The sequence below is a fragment of the Trachinotus anak genome, unplaced genomic scaffold (genome assembly GCF_046630095.1).
Source record: "Trachinotus anak isolate AG129_WGS33_773 ecotype Australia unplaced genomic scaffold, CSIRO_AGI_Tana_v1 ptg000009l, whole genome shotgun sequence".
In the NCBI taxonomy this organism is placed as follows: domain Eukaryota; kingdom Metazoa; phylum Chordata; class Actinopteri; order Carangiformes; family Carangidae; genus Trachinotus; species Trachinotus anak.
The window spans coordinates 5,656,111-5,679,368 of NW_027273860.1; the positions used below are offsets into that span (position 1 = coordinate 5,656,111).

General features: G+C 40.1%; 1 protein-coding gene across 9 annotated transcripts in view; it reads right to left on the minus strand.

Moving 5' to 3' along the window:
* Positions 1 to 23,258, minus strand: part of LOC139625108 (RNA-binding Raly-like protein) — a 94,476-nt gene that overhangs the window by 35,399 nt on the left and 35,819 nt on the right. For 7 of the 9 annotated variants that reach the window (XM_071484758.1, XM_071484757.1, XM_071484756.1 and 4 more), the window contains one exon: positions 20,418 to 20,691. In XM_071484758.1, coding sequence (XP_071340859.1) covers positions 20,418 to 20,673 — 256 coding nt within the window. In that variant the 5' untranslated portion in view covers positions 20,674 to 20,691. Of the gene's footprint in view, positions 1 to 20,417; positions 20,692 to 20,968; positions 21,225 to 21,341; positions 21,494 to 23,258 lie in introns of those variants that run through there. The other 2 variants (XM_071484753.1, XM_071484754.1) reach the window with 2 other exon arrangements.

The window sequence follows — 23,258 nt, forward strand, 5'->3', positions numbered from 1 at the left end:
ATCAGGGTGCTGAATTTTCCTTCGTGTGAGAGAGGAAGATTGACGTGAAATTGCCAACTTGGATGTGACAAGTTTGAAAAAAAGAGGAATATGCCCTGCGTTTTTTTGAGGCGCATGAAGTCTTCAAAACATCGAGCACATCATTACCCTTTTTAAGATAGTAACAGCTTCCGAGAGGATGAACATGCATCGACCTCAGCTAAAGCACTCGACATTCTCAGACTATCTCTGCTGGCATTTGAAACACACTCCCTGTGAACAAATGATCCTCATTTATATCTGAGATGGAGGGATAAAGCAGTTGCCCAGGGGGAAGATTCCCTACACGATGGATATAAATCTGCTCAAGCCATCACATCTCATTGGCCTATGACTTAAGCCTCTCTTAGCTCATTAGACAGGCACTGCTTTTGGCACTGAGTAATTGCAAACATATCCAGTGTGTCAACTACTGCAACTGCTTAGCAGTCTGTGACAGCACATCATCTCTCTTTGCTAATACTATGCTTACAAAGCCTGGACGCCTCATTTGTTTGGATTTGGTCCAATGCAATAAACCAGTGACAAAAAATGCAAAAAAACAAAAAAAAAATTCCTGAGATGTTATGTGACTTTCTCATGTTCCTTTTACCCAGTTTCCACATGTAAATTAGCCTGTGTTCAAAGAGGAACTTACACTGAGGGAAAACTGCTGTGAAAACTACTTCAAAACTGACATGAAGAGTTTCACAAGGAGCAAACACGCATCGTATCCCACACATGTTGCTAATAGTACATGAGTGTCTCCTCCATGTGTGAAAACCACAGGAAGCATCTCAATAACTTTTCAACAAGAGCATCCCTCTGGTTCGAGTGCTGCTTGCATCCCAAAACCTGGGAAGGGAAGTAGCACCCTCAAGTGGAGAGCAGACAGCACAGCATCTGCTTCCAAGTCAGACTTAAAGGGAACGTCTACCTCAACACTAAAAAAAGATTTCACTTCTGTTGTTTCTATATCGCTGCCTTAGTTTGTGGATTGACAGACTGTTAATATGAAACAGATCATATGAAAGCAGCTCTGGGGATTTTACATACACGAGTGCATTTCTGCATTTAGCTGATTAAGCCTTACATTTAAATAAACCTCCCTTGGGTGTATCTTTAAATGATCAGTGTGAGTGTCAACTGTAGAAATTTGTCACCTCAAGTTTTACTGCAATTTTTCATTTAACATATAGGTATACAATTTTTAACATCTGTCTTAATACAATCGTCAGTTCCCCATTTAAACTTTGAAAGAGGTTTTGCCTTCTGTAATCATTCCTCCTGTCTATACTGGCCTTTAAAATATTCCCTCTAAATGCACCTTCAATGAAAGTGATGGAGGACAACATCCTCAGTTTTGTGCAAAAATCTACTTTAAAGTGTATCTGGATCTAATATGAGGCTTCTCCAGACTGAGTTAGACCAATCGAGTGTTTGACATTATGGTGTTTTAGGGTGGGTCTGGCTTTATTTTAATTTTTTAAATTTTTTCTAAAAGTGCTTATTCCTTTGTTTAGTTTCTCTTATTCAGGGTTATGAAGCTCTTTATATACATGGGCTGGAGGCTGGAGATTCGAGACCTTGCATCAAATTTGTCACCTGATGTTTTGCACATATTTTGAATTTAAAGAGATAATTGTGTGCATTTGTACATAACGACATTACTGCCCAAAATCGCAGGAACACTTCAGTATACAATCTGTTTTAAGGTGGATTTTGAAATTGCCTGGTTTTCTATACTGGAATGAACTGGCTGGAGTCTATCCCAGCATACCTTGGGCCAAAGGTAGGGAAAAACCTGGCTGCCAGTTAATTTACAGAGCCAAAACACAGACAGAAAAAAAAACTTTCTTTAAACTTTAGACTAGAATTTTAACACTATGGTCTCCTTTGAAGTTATAATATGTAACTATTCCACATCAAACTGTCTAAAAATGACTCAACCTATATTATATATTTTGAGTTGTGTACTTGCATTATCCCAAATGTTTCCAGTACTTTTCAAACCTAGAGAAATCTGTGTGGTCCATTTCATTTGGTTGCCTGTCAATGATGTCCTATCCCCTATGCTCATGCGTTGGCATGTATTTTAACCAGATGGAGGATTTTAATCATCGGACATTTGGATCTTAAGTTATCAGAGAAAAAAGCCCACCAAATGTGAGGCAGCTCAGTTCCCATCCTCCCTGAGATGTCCTGTGTCTGCTGAAAAACATCAGTGAATCACTGATTTTTCAAGTCAAACTACTTTATTCTCTGTTTCTACCAGTCTTAATTTCCTGGTCCTTTAGTTATGGACATAAGAATGTCTGGAGAAATAACTGAAACAAAGGTGAGTCTCAGCTCCCAAACCTCTCATGATGTCCTGCGTCCACCATACAGCATCAGTAAAACACTGACTTTTAGTATGAAACTCCTTTATTCAGTGTTTTTATCAGTTAGAATCACTGGGACTGTTTGATTTTGGAGAGGAGGAGACCTCTGTGGATAATTTCGCTCCTGGTAAAAACCTCCTGAATGACTGACCCTGAAGAAATCCAAACCAGGAGAAGCTGACAGCAATGGTGGTAAAGACAACAAGTCCCATCATCCCATGCTACTTCACAATGTTGCCCAACGCCGTCTTTTGTTATCAGTATCTCAAAAAATCCAGCACAAAATCATAAACAAATCCTGCTTGTAACAGAATGTCTGTTTTGATGATAACGTGAATTTAATGCCAGCTGGTTTTGTTGAGGCTTGTGGGAATCACATCTTTGGAAGGGAAAACTCTTCAATTACTGGTATCTGAAGTAAAAGTAGAAAAGAAATGCTGGCAGTGCTTTTGAGCTCCTCAAATCCTTAACAAATACTCTATTAAATTGAGGGATTATTTTCTAAGGCTTGGACAGAAATGAACTATTCTCACCCTCTCCTCTAATGTGCCCTCATTTAATCATATAGATGAATCTATTCACACAATACACATGATTAACATTCATCCGGCCATCCACTCAAGTAAGACCTCATTTGGTTTTTATTTAGACTCTAGTCTGCATCATCCCTCCTGCTTCATTCCTTTTCCCCCTCCCTACTCCCTCCTTCTCTCAATCTCCCAGCTTTTGTCTCTCTTTCTGCTTCCCTCTCTCTCTCTCTCCCTCTCTCCATCTGTCAGGGTCAGCAGAGTGCAAAGAATCACATTAAGAAGTATTCAAATGTTGAACTAGTCGCAATTGCTATTCATACAGGCATTACAGGCTGCCAAATCTAATTCAACTCAGACGCTATCAGTGCCACGGCCGTTCACCCAGTCAGCAGAGATAATACAAACCACACAGGGTGACAGGGGTTAGAAAAGCCCCATACAAAGACAGTAATTTCTCCTGGGTTTAATGGAGCCACAAGAACTGAGCCAATGGCCACTGAATGGTTTTAACCAAAGACGGTAAAAAAAAAAAAGAGGAAACAAGGCTGATGGATTTCACTTCATTTCTGATTCTACCTACTGCATCTGACATTAACACGGCTGCGTTTTCTCTTCCACGAGCTGGAAAGTGGTACTTGTGAAGAACAGAGGGATTAATGCACCAAGGATGATGAATGGCAGATTATCAGATTTACTTAGGTAAAAACCTTGACAAGAGAAAGTCCACTTTAGAAGCAATGTTCTGGCCGGTAGTTTAAAATGGACATGCTTAACTCCTGTTGTTAAAATGTCTCTACACTTACCACTGAGTGTCACTGATCTGTGATCTGTGACTGTCAGAAAACGCACAGCTCACCACATGACAAGAGTCAGATCCTGACAAGGAAACAGCATCAAACAACAGCAGTTTTTGGACTATTGCAGAATTTTTCCCACCATGCACTTCACATTTTACTGTTCTACATATATATACATATTTGCGAGGAGGCACCGTGTTCGTGTGTGTGTGTGTGTGTGGAGTTCTCTGTTCTATTGAATTGGTATGTATGTTGGTAGATCCTTGCTTTTAAACTGTTACTTGTCTCACCTATATATTTTTTTATAAATGGTACACTAAATGGCATATATTACATTTCTGACATCTTCTTTAAAGCTCTGTCTAATCGGAGCACCCCGGTCAGAGAATGTATTCTCTATGTAGAGTAAGATAATAAATTTGAGGTTCTTGGGGCGTGATTTTTCTTGACTTTTCAGTGCTGTGTGTACTAAAATGTCTTTCAGATTCCTATTTCTCCTGTAGGCGGTGATCATCTTAAAATCTCCCAACTCTTGGATCTGGTTCTGTGCTTCCTGGAAATGAGCTTTCAATGTGGAATTCAATTGTGACAATTGCGGTGTATAAGTGACTACAAAAGGGACAACAGGCATGTCATTCTTCCTACTAGTATATTCCCCAGATGATTCAAATAGTCTTTTCACATCACTCTTAATGGCTCTGAGAAACCTGGCTGAATAGCCTCTAGGTCCCAGGGCCGTGGATAGAGTGGTGGTGGCAGTTTCTACATCCTGTTTATGGGTGCAGATTCTGTGAAATGTGATGAGCTGTGATTTTATCAGACCTTTATATGTATGACGGGGATGAAAACTAGCTTTGTGGAGTAAGGCATGCCTGTCTGTATCCTTCAAGTAAACTCTTGTACCTAAACCTTTTGAGCTGTGATTAAAGTCACAGAAGAAGGCTTGTGTATCCAGGAATTCAACTTGGTGTGACTGAATATTATGTTTGAGGGAGATTTTGGGATGGTGATTATTTAAAACATCCATGAAATTCATAAAATTCTGTTAATGAATGAGGCCATAGTCCGAAGATGTCATCTAAATATCTTAGATAGAGAGAGATGGTGTTTTTCTGCAGTGTTGTGTCTATATTTGTATAGAATGAGTCGACATCAATAGAAAAAATAAAAGCACTTATAGATGTTCGTATGCTTTTCAATTTATTCACAAAATCACAAGTGTCCTTAACATAAGTCGGATGTTGCTGAGACAGTGGATTCAGAAAGAAGTTAATGTACTCAGTGATGTTGTATGTCTCCGAGCCACAGTCACTCACGATGGGTTGGCTGCTGGGGAAGGCGTGCGGGACTGGCCCTGACGCAGGAGGTTTATGGATCTTGGGCAGCAAATAGAATCGGTGTGGGCGGGGACTGTCTGGTCCCATAGGGTGAGTTTTTTGTTTATTGCTTATGAATTTGTCTCTATGTAGTTGTTCCACTTTATCTCTAACAATGGTTTGTGTTTCAGGCTTTGTAATACTGAGTGTCGCTGAGTTGTCTGTCTGCTTCCTGCAGGTAATGTACCTTATCCTGGATGTAGATCTGGCCTCCTTTGTCCGCACCTTTCATGATGATGTCGAGGTTGTTGGCGAGATTAGCGAGTGCTGCTCTTTCCGCCTGGCTGGTGTTTTGTTTTATTCAACGTGGCTTAAAATGGTGGAAGGCTCCGATGTCCTCTTTAATTAGGTTCTGGATCAATGAAAGACACCGTTTCTGCTGTGATGTAGTTATAAAAGGTACAGATTCCTGTTGTTTATTATATTCAAAATAATCCTAAATTAGGGTTAGGGTTAGGGTTAGGCACTCAGTTGTGAAGGTTAAGGTTAGGGTAAGAGGCTAGGGAATGCATTATGTCAATGAGTGTCCTCACAAAGATAGAAAGTACAAGCATGTGTGTGTGTGTGTTCGTGTATGTGCATGAGAGTGATAGAGAAAGAAACAGAAAAGTCTGTTTCAGATAAAAACACTTCCTGTCTGATGACCCACACTGACACATTGCATGCCCTGTAGCCTTCAACCATAACCTTACAATCAAACTGTGTAAATGTTGCTTAACAGCAGCCATTATTACAAGATATGCTAAGTGCTGTTATAGTAGCAGGAGTAGAAATTCTATCTGAGGTTTGCAAACTTTAACCACCAGAAGCAATTTTATTAGTGATGCATTCAACATTTAATTTGTAAGAGAAAGAATATGTTTTTATGCCTCTGCTCCGGCGGCAGCCAGGAGGTATTATGTCATGTTTTCATATCGTCTGTCCGTCCGTCCCATTCTTGTGAATGCAATATCTCAGGAATGCCCTGAGGAAATTTCTTCAAATATGGCACAAATGTCCACCTGACTCAAGGATAAACTAATAGTTTGGTGGTCAAAGGACAAAGGTCAAGGTCACAGTGATACAAAACATGTTTTTGGACATAACTCACGAATTCATACATTAAATATGACACAATCTAACTCAACTGTCTATAAGGATAAAATGAAGTGATGACATTTTATATCCAAAGGGTCAAAGGTCAACTTCACTGTGGCATCACAATGTTCTAGAAAAACACATCTGGCTATTATTCAGTGCTGAAACTGTGGAAGAGGAGATTGACCATGTGACCACCACCATGCAACTTGGCTTATTTGCGGAGGCAGACAAACATGAGGCGGTAATTCTAGTTTTTTCTTGTTTCACTTTAACCAATTCTTGATTTTAAGCTTAAACCTAGAACCAGTCTTAACTCTCAGACCTTTAAATAAAATCCTTTAGTCTTTTAAAGAAAAACACCCTCAAACTTAAGGCAACTAAAACACAAAGATATAAGTACGATCCACACACACACACACACACACACACACACACACACACACACACACACACACACACACACACACACATACATAATGAGAGTAATGACTGTGTGCAGCATTTTTGCAACATTTAAAGTTATGATTTTCCAGTCTATTCTGCTTTGGTAATGCTGTAATTATCGATACTGTATTAAATTAAATAAACAACATCATAATTATATTCCTAAAACTTTATGTGGATTTATTTTGATCAACATCTTTAACTGCCAACTGAAACGAATAATGTCATCATAGACATAAAGTTGATACAAGAATAGATGTGCAACAGTAAATGAAGTTCTTCATGTTTTCTTAAGTGATCATAATGTACATAAAGAGAAAAGTTTATTTTCACAAGCAGGTTTGCCTCCAGAGCCTCAGTATGATTCATGTCAAATCCAACAACAGCTAGATAGTGACACATGAGCAGATTAACACTGAACAGTGTGAGCAGTGTGTCCCTGTTCCTCTGACAGCTGACAAAAATGCAGTTTAAGAAATTGAAGCCAGTTAGAAATGAATTCACTCAGTAAAATGGTATTTTATGAATAAAGTGTTCCACTGTACATAAATGTGACTTTATTGCATCTGAATGGATGTTGTTGATGTCAGTCACCAGTGGTAATAACTGCTGCGTACCACAGTGTGGTGCTCAGTGACCACAGAGTGAAAGACTGCCTTCTCAGACGCACACACTCCTCAGTCCGTGGTCCTCACTTACTTACATATGAGGAGACAAGCTGACACTGTCTTGACCCATCATTTCCAACCAAATTAACACTTGATGAATTTCCCCTTTTGTTATAACAAGTGCTCATCTTGGCCGAGGCTCAAATTTCATTTGACAGGACGGCTCCCCCAACTCAAAGTAATGAAGGCAGCCCATCTTCCCCGGTTAGATGAGGTGCATAAATACAGACACAGCTCATTAATAATGCTGTCACACAGGTAGGCTACGGAGAAGAGTCTGACACACTTTACAACTCAAGCACTCCAAGTCCCAGAACTCATCAGCTGCAAAGGCCCACTTATGTACGTTCACATATTGTACCCTGAAAACTAAGATGCTTAAGACCTAGTACTGATTCCACATTATGTAGGATTACAGTGATACACAACAATCCTGCTTTTAGCCATTCTTTATCCATCTATTATGTATTGCATTTTAATTCTTTTGGGTGTACTCTGTGCAAAATCTCCTTGCAAAATTTCCGAACAACTGCTCCTGCTTTCATGTGACCATTAGTTTTGCAACTTGTTTACCACTCCCTTCTTCTCCACCAAGGCTACAGTCTAATAAGGACGTGTGAACAAACCATAAGGAGTTGTCAAGGTCAGGAATGTACAACCAGCTGCTATCTATTGAAGACACCCCCTCCCTGCCTGTATACAGCTCACGTTTGTCAATTTTTCCTTGGAGACACGGAGCCGACAGCTGTGTGTTATGCTTCCTCTCGTTCAGCAGCTGCAAAGGATGTTTGGTCATCCTGTCAGCCCAGCATAATGCACTCCTTTTTTAAAATCTTACACTGAATATGCAAAAATATTCGGGACACTTTCTGCAAAGAGGTCAATTCAGGTAGAGGTCATTATCACTCACTGATTTCCCTAATTAAATCTATGGCAGTCACAAAGGAGGAGAAACAGATAAAGGAGAAGAAGCTGAGTTTGAGAAAAGACATTTTAAGCTTTGAGATAAGTGAGATTGAAGGAAAAAAAAGGGCTGTAAAAAAAAAAAAAATGTTAGGGTAATGCAGCAGATGCTTTGCACTCTTGGTTGCAGAATAATCCGTCTAGCTGCTCTCCACTCCCCAAAAATAGCACAGGTTTGAGGTCTAAGAAGGCCAAGTGGCCAGTTTTGTCATGCGCCGCTGCACTAAACAGCGCTCCGACTACCTTGAGGTGTTTGTGGCCTGACCATAAACTGCATCTGGGTGGTGTCAGAGAAGTTACTCCTGGCTCCAGCTAAATGCAAAGTGTTGACTGCAATAAACTTGAGGTAGTTAACTGCCGTCATGCTCAGTGTGACCTTTACTGGACAGTGGAGCTTAAGGCTGAGGGGGGAGGGAGGGGTGGGGTGAGGGGGGGTCGCCGTGCTCCAGCTGTGAGTCAGATTTCCACACTAACAACTGGATGCAGTGACTCACAGGCCCACAGCTTTTGTGGCGTAATTGGTGAGGACGTCTAGTGAGTAAGAGGATGGAGGAATGAGGAAGGGGTGGAGGCAAACTAGCGTGAGCGAGGAGGAGGGAGACGGGGGTGGGAGAATAAATAAGTCAAATAAAGAAATGTGAGAGGAAAAGCAAACACATGAGAGAGCAACTCGTTGCTCCGGGCGAGGTTATGGGCTGTTTTTAATGTTATTTTGTTTATACTGTCCGTCTTCATTCAGGGGGCAAACTCCCTAGCGAGTCTGCCAGAGTGACTCTTAATCCGCGCACTAAGCAGGGGGAGTCAGACGGGTCACGCTGCAGAGCCCTGTGAGCACGGGTCCACAGAAACCCTCCAGGGTTGCGATAATTATCACTGCATGTGTAATCACAAGTCATGAACCATTACTCACACAATACGTCACCTTTTATCGCCCGGATTTCTCTTTTGTCATTCAGCCTGAGGCGCACATCGACAATTACGGCTCGAATTAACAGACAGACATGACTGACTGGATCAATTATTATGTAGTGTTAAAGGGCAGGTTTTCCAATCCGGTGGATGGGTTGGGAGGGTGGGGGTGGGGGGGTGGGGGTCCTGTGTCAAGTCTGTTATGAGGGTCTGTCTGTCTGTTTAGCTGATGCTCCGTGTAAAGGTCGCACTGCAGTGGTCTCTGTCATCGCGAGGCTGCGCACCTGGCACAAACACACAGTTGTCTTATTGAGGTATTATCTCCCAGCATGCACAAGTACAGCGCCTGTAAGAACACTAATCCTACACAAAAGGCTTATTACTCTTGATACACATCGCAGAGACTCTTTCAGAGTGGAGACAAGCCCCTTTAGTTAAATTGCTTATTCCAAATATGTTGTCTAATCACAACAGGCAGTCTGCCAGCATGCATATCTAGTGCGCAGTACTATTACTTTTTGCATTATATGAAAGTCCAGCTCTAATTCAAACCCATCCTGTCTGCATCAGCATGCCCAAAATATGAACCTAAACTCTCAGGAGTAAACAAGCGTCTTTGATTATGCACAGAGAACAATTATCTGTTCTCCTTCAGTGGTCCAAAGCCACTTCGCCTGACTGCCTGTGTTCCTCTCCCCCATTCTCTCTCTCTCTCTCTTTCTCTGTAGATGGATGTAAATATTAATGAATGAACACATCGTAGCCAGGATGCTTGTTAGGCTCAGAGCTAATCCTATTTCTCACCGTCCCCACTGTTCATCTCCGAGCGGGCTCCCATCGGTTTATTTACCAAATGCCTTGGGCTCAAAGAAAAGCAGAGAAGCTTCGAAGATCCTCCTGTCAGCTAAAAGAAAGAAATGCAGCCTCAGACTCTGAGGTGGCTGGTTGGTCAGCTGGACGATATGAAGATGGATTCTGCTACTGACTCATGTCAGCAGCAGTGTTACAGGCCTGCTTCAGCTCCTGCCATAACCTGAGGTGGAGAGAATTACTTTTGAAAGGAGTTAATCACTTCACTACCTTACAAAGTCATTAGTTTCTGATCTCATTGAAACCCAATAGCCTATGTAGGAAATTAGTGAAGTAGTAAAGGTTTTTTTTTCTTTCACAAAGCTTCTACCATTGATAAGGCACCCCCATGATCCTGCTCAACACCTGCTGCTGCCATTATCATCACCATCATTAAATATTGTAACGTGAGGGTCCGATATGTGGTTTGAATCACTCCTAATAAAAGTAAAAGCTGGATGGAGTCAGGTTCACTTTTTAAGCAGCATTTACTTTTTTTTCCCCCCATTCTTCGTCTGCTTTAAAACCTCAACACCTCTCTGAGTTATATGTTGCTAAACTAGCCAATGAGAGGCTATTAGGACTGAGAGAAATAAGAAGAAAACCAGAGATAGATTTCAGGAGGTTACTTTAATTGTTTATAAAGATGCAGATGTAAATATTTAAGTTTGTAAATGTATAAGAAATAAATGTGTAAATATAACTATGTAAATAGTTAACACATAAATGTGTAAAATAATGAACTGTATTAACACTGTAAACATATTTTTTACTAAATAAACTGAATTAACATCTTACATTCTGATTATTGTTGCTGTCACTGTCACCATTATCATTCATCACCCTGAGTCTGCCTCTGCCTTGAACTAACTCCTGTTGTGATTTTGCGCTATACAAATAAAAACTTTACAAAACAGAAATAACGAATCAAGCATTATTACACCAAATAATGAAATCGTTCCTGTTATATTGGCTATGCATTAATGAATGTATGTATATATAATTTCTAGGCAAATAGTTTTAAACTCCAACATCTTTTCTACCAATTGTGTTGTCAGTCTTTTTTTTTTTTTTTTTTTTAATGCAATGTGATTGCAGCTCTCCTCTGAAAAAACCATAGCAGTCTTGTTTGTATCAAGCAGACTTTGATTGTGTTTCTAATTAGTAGCCTTTCATCTGAGTGAGATTATGCAAGATTTTCTGTTTTTGCTGCTGGTTTTTATTCAATTTATTCTAAGAGACGTACTGTGAAAGAACTGTTAAAGTAACACAATTTTAATTGAAACAAACAAATCAAATTTAAATTCTTGTACTGCCTCATGAGTTACCATGTAATCTGAGGAAAGTAATGAACACAACAAAATCATCAATCAATTACTCATGAAGACCTCCCCCTTTAGTTATAGCATGAACAGATTTATAGATAAATAAATCTGTTCATGCTATTCACAAAAAAGTGTTTGAGCTACACAAAGAAACCTAAGTGTGTAACTGAAAACATTATTGTAAGTACAATAAAAACGTTAAATGGCACCTGGTGTTAACCTTTGTATTAAGTCAATTTGGAAACAACAACAAGGTCTCTATAGTTTTGTTTTGTTTACATTTGTTGATCATTGAATCCACTGGATATATCCTGGAATATCTGGCTGTTATGGAGTGGATATTACATTTTTATCCTTTATTTATATATTTATTTATTTGCGTCTGCTGAGGAAGCAGGTTTCTTTGTTTTGCTCAGGGGAAGTTTGACACATCTGCTGTTGCATGAGGATCAAACATGCAACCTGTCAGACAACCGGCACACTGCAGTGAATCACGCATGACTGAGTGAGTTTTTATGTAATATACTATATTCACTGGATTTTGTTCTGTGGCTGAAGATAAAGGAAAAATTCAAACTTCATATGTAAGAAATCATTATTTTGCTCATATTTATAATAAGACTCAGATGATTAATTACCACACACACACACACACACATATATATGCCCACACACACACACACACACACACACACACACACACACACACACACACACACACACATATGCCCACACACACATATGCCCACACACACACACACACACACACACACACACACACACACACAGCTTTCTGGAGCACACTGAGCCCTCCACTCTGACTCTGATTCACAGCTCAGTGTTTCTCTGCCTTCTGAACCCAGGTTTCTAATCAGAGAATTAGCTGCAGTTTCCCCTGCCAAAATCCACACAGTAATCCATCTCACTTTGTCCACACTGTGGCTCATGCCCCACTAAAGCATTTGTCAGTATGTATGAAAAGAGAGAGAGAGGGAGAGAGAAAGGGACAGACAGAGAGACAGAGAGAGAGAGATCCTGGCAGCTGGGGAAATGTGCTTTCCTGGTTTCCTGGTGGCTTTATTAAAGCCTATTAAATGCACAATGACAATCTTTTAAATTTCTTCAGTATTGTTTCCACAAAAGAGACATGCTCTTATATTCTGAATACATTACAGCTCAGATAAATCCCTGGCTTGGCTGTATTCTTGTTATTGTATGACTGTGAGCCTTCACACTGCTCTGTACCTGGTGTTATGGATGCTTTTGTCGAGCGCTGGGTCAGGCCAACTGTGCATTCAACGTCCAGCCCAGTCTCTCCGAGTGTGACTAATGAGGGAGGAGACGGACAACCAGGGTGCATTCTAATCACCCACAAGGACGAGAATAGATACGGAATGGGAGAAAGAGAGGGACTAAGACAAGAAAGAGAAAGAAAAAGAGAGAAATAGATAGCATATTTATATTAGAATTTGTGTCAGCTTTAAAATCCTTTTTTTCTGAATGAAGCACAAATCTGAATTTTCTAACGCTTCCCATCTGTAAGCACACACGCACATGCTCAGACACGCTGAATACTCTCACAGCCTCAGAAGCAAACACGGGGACATGAAAGACACAGAGGGGGCCTTATGGGATTATCTTTGGCAAGGTTCAGGCCAGTGAATCAGGGGGAATTGGCCCATCTCCTTTCGTACTGCAATACCCATAAGGCCTCTCACTCATGACTGTTCATGCCTCTGAACCTGGCTCTCAAAATAAAGTTACTGAGCTGTGCAGTTATTGTAGACATAGTTGGAATTATCTATGCAAATTTCCGAGTGAGAGCAGGCCTGTGAATACTAATGGTGAATGATAGAGAGAATTACAGCTGCCAGGTGGAGAAGATGCAGGAGGATTGGTTTGGATAGATATGAAAGAAAAAAAAAATCCCCTGCGGGTTTTCATTTTGTTGAGCCTGTGATATTCAATGCATTCAAGAAGTTCTCTGTATTCCTTGAGGGGGTGTTGCAATGTACTACTTGCATTTTGATTGACAGGCTCATCTTTATCTGTGTGAGTGACACATGACACATCAACATATTTATTAAGACAAAATGGCGCAAAATAGTGAGTCTTGAGAAAAGCCTTCCGCAATTTTAAATCTAGGGGGCTGACACCAAATCCTGACTTATGGTATCTAAAGTGCGATTAAACACATAAAATAAACGTTCAAGTTCATTGTATATCACGTTGTGTGAGGTGGACCTAATAAAATCTTGGTATTAGCTAGTCAGCATGCTAACATGCTCACAATGGCTATGCTAACATGCTTACGTTTAGAAAGTGCAGTGTTTACTGTGGTTGAAATCTCGGATTAGCGTGTTAGCTTTCCGTCATTTTGAGATCGCCACAAACCACAAGGTCCCGCTGAGGGCGATGGGAATGTCGTTAGTTTAGCTGGTGTTTGGTTGTAGTGTTGGACAAATTTAGATTTTGAACTGTACTCTATATACTACGTCACTGGACCTTCTCTACTGTCATAATTACTACGACTGCTAGATGTCGCCTAACAACAAAACAGAACTATGGGTTATAATAACCTGCTGCACGGACGACCTGTGGGTCGGTCAATTTATCTGTGAAGTCCTAAACTGGCTGATGGTGGATCTAAATCTAGCTTTTTGGTTTGAGGAGAAAGATTTGACCAAGTCACAATTGTAAACGTTTTTCTGGTTGCAGCCCAAAATTACAAGTTGTTCAGGGCCTTTGAGAAAAGAGAATGGCTTTTATGCCATCAAAGTCCACTCCAAGTACTTCAAAATAGCAATGAATCAACTGCATTTGGCCAGTTGTGCCAGATCCAGAAATACAACACATATGCTGTATTTGTAGCCACACTTTAAGCACTACCCCCCTGCTTATTCTCTTTCTACCTGTCCCTTCTCAGTCTTCTCCCTCCTCCCGGTATAGTTTAGTTTCTGTGTCCTGTGCTGTTTGCTATGCATCATGTTGGCCCAAAATGACGATTGATTGCAGTGCCACTGCCTTTGTAATCCGCTTAGGATGGATTTTGCATCTAAATCACTTTATTATTTATGTGCCTAACTCTTGCCAATGCCATTTGGAGGCAGTATGATTGGTGATCCATCACACATTATCCTTCAGTGTGGTCATTAATATTGTAATGGGATGGACCTTCACCATGAAACTTCCAGGTGGAAAGGAATGCAGATCTCCTCTGGGAGGGTCAGGCTACTCAAAACAGGAGTCAACAGAAGGAAGATTATCAGGTGTGTTGCTACCAGACGGATTCTCCAGAGATGTTGTTAGCTCGACCTCTCTCTGCTATTAACCTCTCTCTCTGCCATCCCCCTTCTCTCCTCTCTCTGCTCCCAGGTTGCACAGCAGCTTGTATCTTCATACATGGTCTCTCATAGAAAAATATAGGATGTTATTGTCCTTTTTCCATCGGGGCTTCAATCACCACCTGCCAATCACACACATCTGCTGCCTCCAGGCAGACACAAACAAGCACACGCTGGCACATCAAGACATAGTTGAAACAACCACCTCTATAGATGAGAAAAATAAGAAAAGACAGATACTCATCATACCACATAAAGGGCGAGAGTGATACACATTCAAAAGTATTTGGTGCGAATACCTCAAAGGAGTCTTATACAATCATATCTCTAACTAAAAACTCTGAAAACTTTCAGAGCATGTGGGTTATATACTGTCAGTGTAGTGTATAGATTTGGAGACTCAGCACTAACATAAGCCCTGGGGCATGCTGGGACAGCTCAGGGCAAAGAATCTGTCACTCTTTGTCTCTGTGGCAGCGCACTGAGTCCGCTAAAGAGTGAGGCCATAGAGATACAGTGCATAGATCTCAATGGGTGAAAAAGGAAAATGCTTAAATGCATCTGAGGTACATAGATGCCAGCAATCATCATGTCACTGTGTCACAAGGAATTCCCCCATGTCAGCTTTTAGCCAGAGGGAAGGGAACGCGGAGCAACACAAGCGAGACGTAGAAATACTTGTACTTAACGTGCAGCAACAGAGCAGCTGGCCTCAGACGGCTGTAACACTTAATTGCGTGATTGTCAGTGGAATTAAAACTAGTTTGGGGGACAAAATGGAGACAGCCATGGAGAGAGAGCATCACACAATACACATTTGTTTTAAGCAGGATTTGAGCAAAATTAAATTACACTCATGCACACTAAATGTACGGATGTGACTTTAACTATTTTGGCTAATTAGACCTCTTCTTGGGATTGTGATTATATGTACACACTGTGCTTTTGGGTGCACTCCAAAGCACTGGCACAGTGCTAGTTTCAGCCGGACTAGTCATGGCTGAATCCATATTGAAATGGTACCGCAGTGTGTCTGCCAACACCGGCTGTTGGAATAAGAAGCTTGTGCATTACCTGCTGCTGTTCTATTATCAGGGGAGAGGGAGTCAACGTCATACTCTTGCCTGAATTCCATTTTAGGCTTTTTTACATAACAAACAGCACACTGTCAGAGTAAACCACACACCGTTATTATTAGGAGTAGTAGTACATGGAGTCCAGTGACTTCACCTGTAAATCACTCACCTGAGCAGAGATCTAATCAGCCAAAATAATTGTAAACACAAATGTGTCTTTAAAAGTTAATTTTGAAAAATGTAACAGTGAGACATTTCAAAGAAAAAGAAACAGAAGTCAATCTGCTATTACTTTTAATGACATCAGTATGAATATTTCAGCACCACGGAGAGAGACAAAATTCAAATAAAGTCAGCAGACATTTAATTTCCTTTGTTTTTACATGGTTTTTCAGTGTTAATTGGCATTATTATCCCACGATTCAATACACACGGAAGTGGAAATGGAAGCAGTAGAAACAGTTAGAAAACTTTAATGCTAATTTTGAACAGTGGAGGGATATACTTTATACTTTAGGTCCTCTATAGTAACTGCTAAAATAGTAAACTATACACATTTGAGTCCTTCACAATACTGAGCATAGGTGTCAATGTATCAGCACCATGGAGAATTTAAGTATACGCAGAGATGTCATATTTTCTAATTCTTTTCTGGATTATTGCCCCCACAGTGGAATTTGCAAAACCTTTCTTTCTTTTTTTTTTTTTTTAAGATATTTTTTGGGCATTTTTTGCCTTTATTGACAGGACAGTAGCGAGTGACAGGAAAGGGGCAGAGAGAGAGGGGGAATGACACACAGGAAAGAGTCGGGCAAGTCGGGAGTCAAACCGGCGCTCAGCTGCTAAGAGCTTCCACTCATGTGGTACGCACCCTAACCACACGGCCATCGAGCCACCCAAAACCTTTCTGAGCTATTCACAGCAGCAAAACATTAGAACTTATTTGAAGAGAACTGACACATCTCCACAAAAAAACTAAGGTAGTAAGTCTTTGAAGAAAAATGTTACTTCCCTTTTTAAGTTTCCCTGAGTAGTTGACAGTAATAATTCCTTGTAAACAACCTATGCAGATTCAGCACCATGGACAGAGACACAAAACCAGCATCTGTATGCATATTAAATATGTGATTTTTGACATTGACACTATTGTCCCACGTAGGGCATGAAAATACTACTTACACCTGGAAATTATAGTAGTAGTAGTAGCAGTAGCAGTGGTAGCAGTGGTAGTAGTAATATATTGGCAGGAGCTTTTCAAAACTGTGTAGTTGATACCCACAGAAATCTAGAACCATATAATTCTAGTGTTGCAGTAACAGTTTTCTGTACAGGTTCTATTGGGACACAGCCTTCGTTTCAGCACCATGGAGAGAGAGAAAACAGAGGAAAGACTTTTAATGTCTGCTCCACACAACTCAATATTCAATGCCAACATGTTCATGTGAAGTGTTTTTCAAAAAATGTCTTCATGCTTGCGACTGAATCATGTAGAAATAGTGCACTTAAATCACCCAGAGTAGCGACACATGCACTGCTATTCAGTAATGATTGCCGTGCTTACAATCTTAGATGCATTCTCATGAGCTCCTATTCATATTTGATAGGGTAATGGAGCATCCATTTTTCACTCAGCGGCGAGGAGAGGAAGGTGCTGCCAACTGTGTTATTATAAAATCTTTGCATTTGTTCATCAGCAGTTTTTCATCCATACACACACACACACACACACACACACACACACACACACAGTGATAGTCTCATCTTCTGTGGTGGCTATGACCTTTGACCGCTGTTTATCATTGAGTGCACAGATTAGTCATCAGCAGTGTGTCTGAGCAGCTGAAGTGGATCTGTGCATTCGCAGTATAATGTGATTATTCCACTGACCTCTTTTCCAGTGACCACTGCCAGCAGAGAAGCATGCTTTTGAAACGTACCTCTGCCTCCACAACAACATGTTCTGCTTCTTGTTATGTGGGCAGTGGATGAGCTCAGTAAACAGAAGCAGTTATCATTGGAACGTCAACATACTTGCATGCAATTCCTCCAGTAACACAGCTATATTATCTTACCTACAGATGTGAGCTTTGTGCAATCAACTTGCAGGTAATAGCACCTTAATGAAATGTTTTGGAACAGAAAGATTGATCCTTCATGGAGGTCACTCCTGAACTCCAAATCATTATGTGGCTCATTCATTTCCCTGCCATGTTAATATAAAAAGCATCAGCTCGGGAGGAGTAGATTGAGGGTGCCCTTAATTGTCAATTAGGGATGTATTGAAATGAACAGGGGAGTAATGAAAATTCTTTAGATTATGTTTGTTTTCTCAGCTTAAATCAAGCTATCACGTGTGAAAAGAGTGAAATGATTTGGAGAGAAGTCACAAATACATCACTAATACTATTATTATGGATATGGCAGAGTGCTCAGTGATGGTTTTAGCTTTGACTGGCGATGGACCTGGTTGTGACTGGGTTTTAGCAACTGATGTGTTTTTCTGTTGATTCATTGATTACCACATCCATAATGCCAAATATCAAACTAATGAAAGCTTTAAAGCACAAAAAGCCATTAGCCTCTGTTAATCAGGCAAAGAGAGATCACATCACCACTTGCTCTTGTTTTTCATTTTGATGGAAAAATGGCTTCCATCAGTGAAGATGCAAAAAAACCCCCCAAAAAACTTTTTTTTTTTTTTACAATTTTTAGTAAGATCAGATCATGATGATCAGTTTTAGAGGGAATGTGCTATGTTAAGTATGCAGAGATAACAGCAACCACATATCCAAACCTACAGGCCTAAATAAACAGCCAACATCATCTGAACAATAGGAAATAAAATAAAGGAACCACTTAGACCTCTCAGCTGTTAGATTTGGCTGGGATGAGTCCAATCAGACAATTGGTTTGATGCTTTTCTTTTTGTATATCACAGCTAAGGAAAGGTTGCCATATCAATGTAAACCTGTCAGCTGACCCCATAACAGTATACGTAATCTTCTCCAATTTAATGAAACACAGCATATCCCTATCCATTGTGCAAATGTAGGTAGTCTTGAAAAAAAGGCACATCAATAATTTGTCCTGTTGAGTCAGAGGAGACACAACAACCTTTAAACTAGCTCTGTATTTCCTGTCTTTCAGTATTCAGTTTTTACTAGGCAGCGAATGTTCATTAACATAGCAGTTAAAAGTCTGGAGAATATCATTTTAACTGGGGTTATGTCCTTGAACTGGGATTGTTTACCTCACTTTTGTTAATTATCTTGAATAAAACTTTTTCTCTTTCTCTCCCAATACTAACCCCAAACCTGCCTTGAGGAAACTGAGTAATAGTGCGGCAGAGTGCATGAGTGGTAAGAAAGATCATTTTCAAGCCGGAGGACCTGAGTTGAAATGCCAGTAGAAACACTGTATTCATACCAAAACCATGGCTGAATTGTGAATGAAGCAAACTAGTTTTGGCAGTCAACTCAAGTCTGCACCTCCACATCCACCCCAGTGTCCACCTGTAGACTCCAAGACTATATTCCCTGATGGAGGCAGCTATTATTATCACTCCCCACTGCTGAACTTGGTGTATCCCTATGGAGGGTAATGAGATCAAAGCTTAGATGCCAGTTGTTACTGGCTGAAATTCCACCATACCCCACTCTGCTTTAACTATGTAACATACTGTAACACTAGCCAATATTTCCTAGTTGCAACACCAACCACATTGCTTTCTCCACCTTGACCCCAGTGATATTTGCACTCTTTATGCTCCACACCCCAGGTACTCTAGTTGAAACACCAAACCTGCCTATATGCAGTATTATCCAGTCATGATCATTTAAAAAAATTTGTTTTAAAGCATGCTCTGCTGAACCTTTGCAATTAAGACCATTTAGGATTCACAAAAATATTTTAACAATATAAGCCCAACACAATGCCTTCCACAGACAAAGCTGACTCTACAATCAAACTTAAAAGGTGGCTTTGTTTGTTTGTGGTGATAAAGTCAGACACAAAGACCTGAATAAACACTTTTTTTTTCTCTAAATTGTGTCTAGAAAGGTACTTTACGAATCTTCCAGCCTCACAAATATTTTGCCTCCCGGCCATGAGCAAAGTAAATCTGAATAAAAAATATTTTACAGTCAACATCCACAAAAACAACCCATTACAAAGTGCATGCACACTAGAAAATCAGTGCTCACACAGCAAATTGTTGCTGCATCCCATGCCACTTAACACATTCTCGTCCTTTCTAAGTAGTGTGTCACAAGAACTTTGACATACTTTTCACAAGTTGTTGCCTGGTAAATGTTAACATCAAACTGTGCTTACATTCACTAGTGGATCAGTTAACGGATTCTGCAGGGATTTTCTCCAAAACAGCGTGACAACAAACACAGACACTTCAGCATTTAGGAGCCAAGGGAGGCTCTAAACTAAAAGTCTGAGAGATGCCTGAGGCATTTTGTGTTCCCAAGAGAAACAATCCATTCCTCTAGCAAAGAACAGGCTTTAACGAAATATTCTCTATTTCAAGGGTAAAGTTTTTGGGAAGTGGAGTATAGCCTGTATCTTACTGGCTTAGTTCCTAATGGCATCTGCAATGAAAACAATACACAAATTCCTTTCAAAAAAGCAAAGAGAAATGAGGACTCACCAAGAGGCTGTCCAGCGATGATACGGGCATTTTCTCCTGCCACAGCCGCCCGAGCGTTCCTCTCATTCATGTACTGTACGAAGGCGTAACCCTTATGTACGGAACAACCCACTATCTTGCCGTACTTGGCGAAGATGACCTCTATATCGGTCTTCTTGACAATGGCTGTGTTGAGGTTGCCAATAAAGACTCTGGAGTTGAGGGAGCGCGGGTCATTCTTGTTGGTCACGTTGCTTGTCTGGGTTTTACCAGTCATTCTCCTCCGGTTGCCCTCCTGGGACACAGACAGAGGGGAGGAGAGGACTTTAGAGGTTTTGGACAGGCCAACTCCAGTTAATTCTGCTCCTAAAGAAAACGCTATGAAACCCCAAAGTGTTATTAAATTCGTAAAATAGGACAATATGAAAAAATAGTAAAATATACGAAGGAAACTCAAATCACTGAATAATTTAACAAATTATTAAAAACAACTCATTATCATGAAGTGGTATTTTATCATTCTCTTTTGATTTGCTCCCAGCCTCACAGCAGGCCCAATAACTGCACACTACCTTATTGGCTAGCTCCTGCTGAGAAACAGCAGAGAAAGACTGTGTTTTAGCTCTTCAGACTTCCCTGTCTTTGATGAACATTTTTAAGATCACAAGTGTGCCAAGTTAACCAACCAATTAACCGATGCCACTCACTTTGACCTTTAACTGAGCTAGTTAGCTTGTTAGCCTTAGAGGTAGGTCGCATGTACAGAGAGTAACAATTGCTACTGTATGACGTTTAGCATGTTAGCTAGCTTCTGCTAGCTAGAACAACAACAATGCCAAAGTAGCCATCTGACCCTTTTTTGTATTGCCTTTACAAGGCTTCCCATGCTAACGAACTAACTAACTAACTACTTAAACTGGCTTGTGAATGTGGGTTAACTGTTACCTCAGCAGTGTTGTGATTTTAAAGGCTGTTTCTCAGGGAAAGGCATAACCTACAGTCTTTGTAGTTCTCTAGCCAACAGGAGCTAGCTAGTTAGCCAGCCTGTAGTTCATAAACTCGGAGGCTGGGGGTACATGATAGCCTAAAAAGTGAGAAGACGGAAAATGGTGACAATCCTTTGTCGTGAAAACTGATATTATGAAGTAAAATGTGGCATGAAATAAACTCTCACTGGTAAAAACGTCATTAGAAAATAAAGATGAACACTTGAAAGGGGCAGTTTAGAAACAAATATTAATATGAAAGTAAAAGGGATAAGATAACATTTCATATTAATATTATATTCATAGCAACATATATTATCAATATATTATAGAATTATTTCACAATTTACTTTTTTATAATTACTCTAGTCATTCATATGATTATGTATTTCATAATGCCTTTTTTATTGATCTAATAAGGAACACTATAAAACACGAGATCAAAATCTATCATTTTTGATAGAAATAGATAGAAATGATGATGAAGGCTGATGTTGATGACGGTTTTCTCTTTTGTACTGACCAGTCAACCTCTTACCTAGGCCACATTTTTGCGTGGTTGAAATGCTACAACTGCAGTTATCTGTGAATGTTGCAGCAAATACAGTGGCTATCAGTGAGAAAGCTTTGCTATCTCAATACACATATTGTTGCATCTCTAATGCTTTGTGTGCTGTTTCATGGATCACAGAATGCGTAGGCTGTAATTCATGTTGCAATTTTCATTCAGATTTTTTTGTCCTGTCAAGTTATCAGCGCACATTATCCTCAGCTTTTGTAAGGCTCCCCTGAAATTATTTCTGAGTGACCTACTCATCACCGGCATGTTATTTTTTATTTTTTTTGAAAGGTGATTGGCTGCAGAATCAATGAAATTATACCTACCCAAGGAAAGGATGCACTTCTGAACAATTCATAAAATAGAGAGACAGATACATAGCGAAGATAACAATGTTGACGCCACATGTCTCATTGCTTTTCCAACTGATTTTCTTTTTAATGGCAGCACATGATTTCATTTTTGTAGCTATAGAAATCAAGGTTTTCATTACAGTTTATATTCCAAAAGGGATTACACTTAGTGCATTAAATACTGTGAAATATTGTGAAGAAAACATTGAATATTCAATATTTGCCTCCTCTACGTCTCTGTCCCTGACACATAGTGATAACAACTATTCAGCTTTGAGACGAAGAACCTGAATAATGGATCCAATCCTCAGTAAACAGGATTAGTAACCAAGGTAACACTGATGTTGTTGAAATATTATGCGCACACACACACACACACACACACACACACACACACACACACACACACACACACACATGCATACACATATTTTCTCACTGGAAGTCTTTTTTTTTTTCCTTTATCCAACTTAATTTTCCATTGCAAGTGGCCACTGACACTGTGTGACCTCAGTATCTTCAAAATTATGATGCATTTTTACCATGAAGTGCTATACTGTAATGGCTTTGTTCAGCTAATTATAACATGGCATGAGATTATGTCAGAAATACAGCAAGAGCATGTAAATCAGAAACTGAGTGATGGCTACATTTCACTGTAAGGTCACTTGTTCTGTACCTACAGTAGATGAAGGAGGAGAGTGACCAGTCATCCAGAAATACAAGAGCAGCCATTTGATTTATAAGGCAGAGATTCTCTGTCAGGCAACCATTACACCTGAGACTGTGATCATGCTACACATCTAGCTGCTCATTCATGGATGAACACATATTATTTCACTTGGCAGCACATGTTTTTAGCTTTGCGTCACCTAAAGTCCCGTAATTATTCAACGCCCACTACAGGTGCGTGATGATTCACAACTCTTATGGACTCGCTGTTTACAGTGCTGCATCAGTGTGT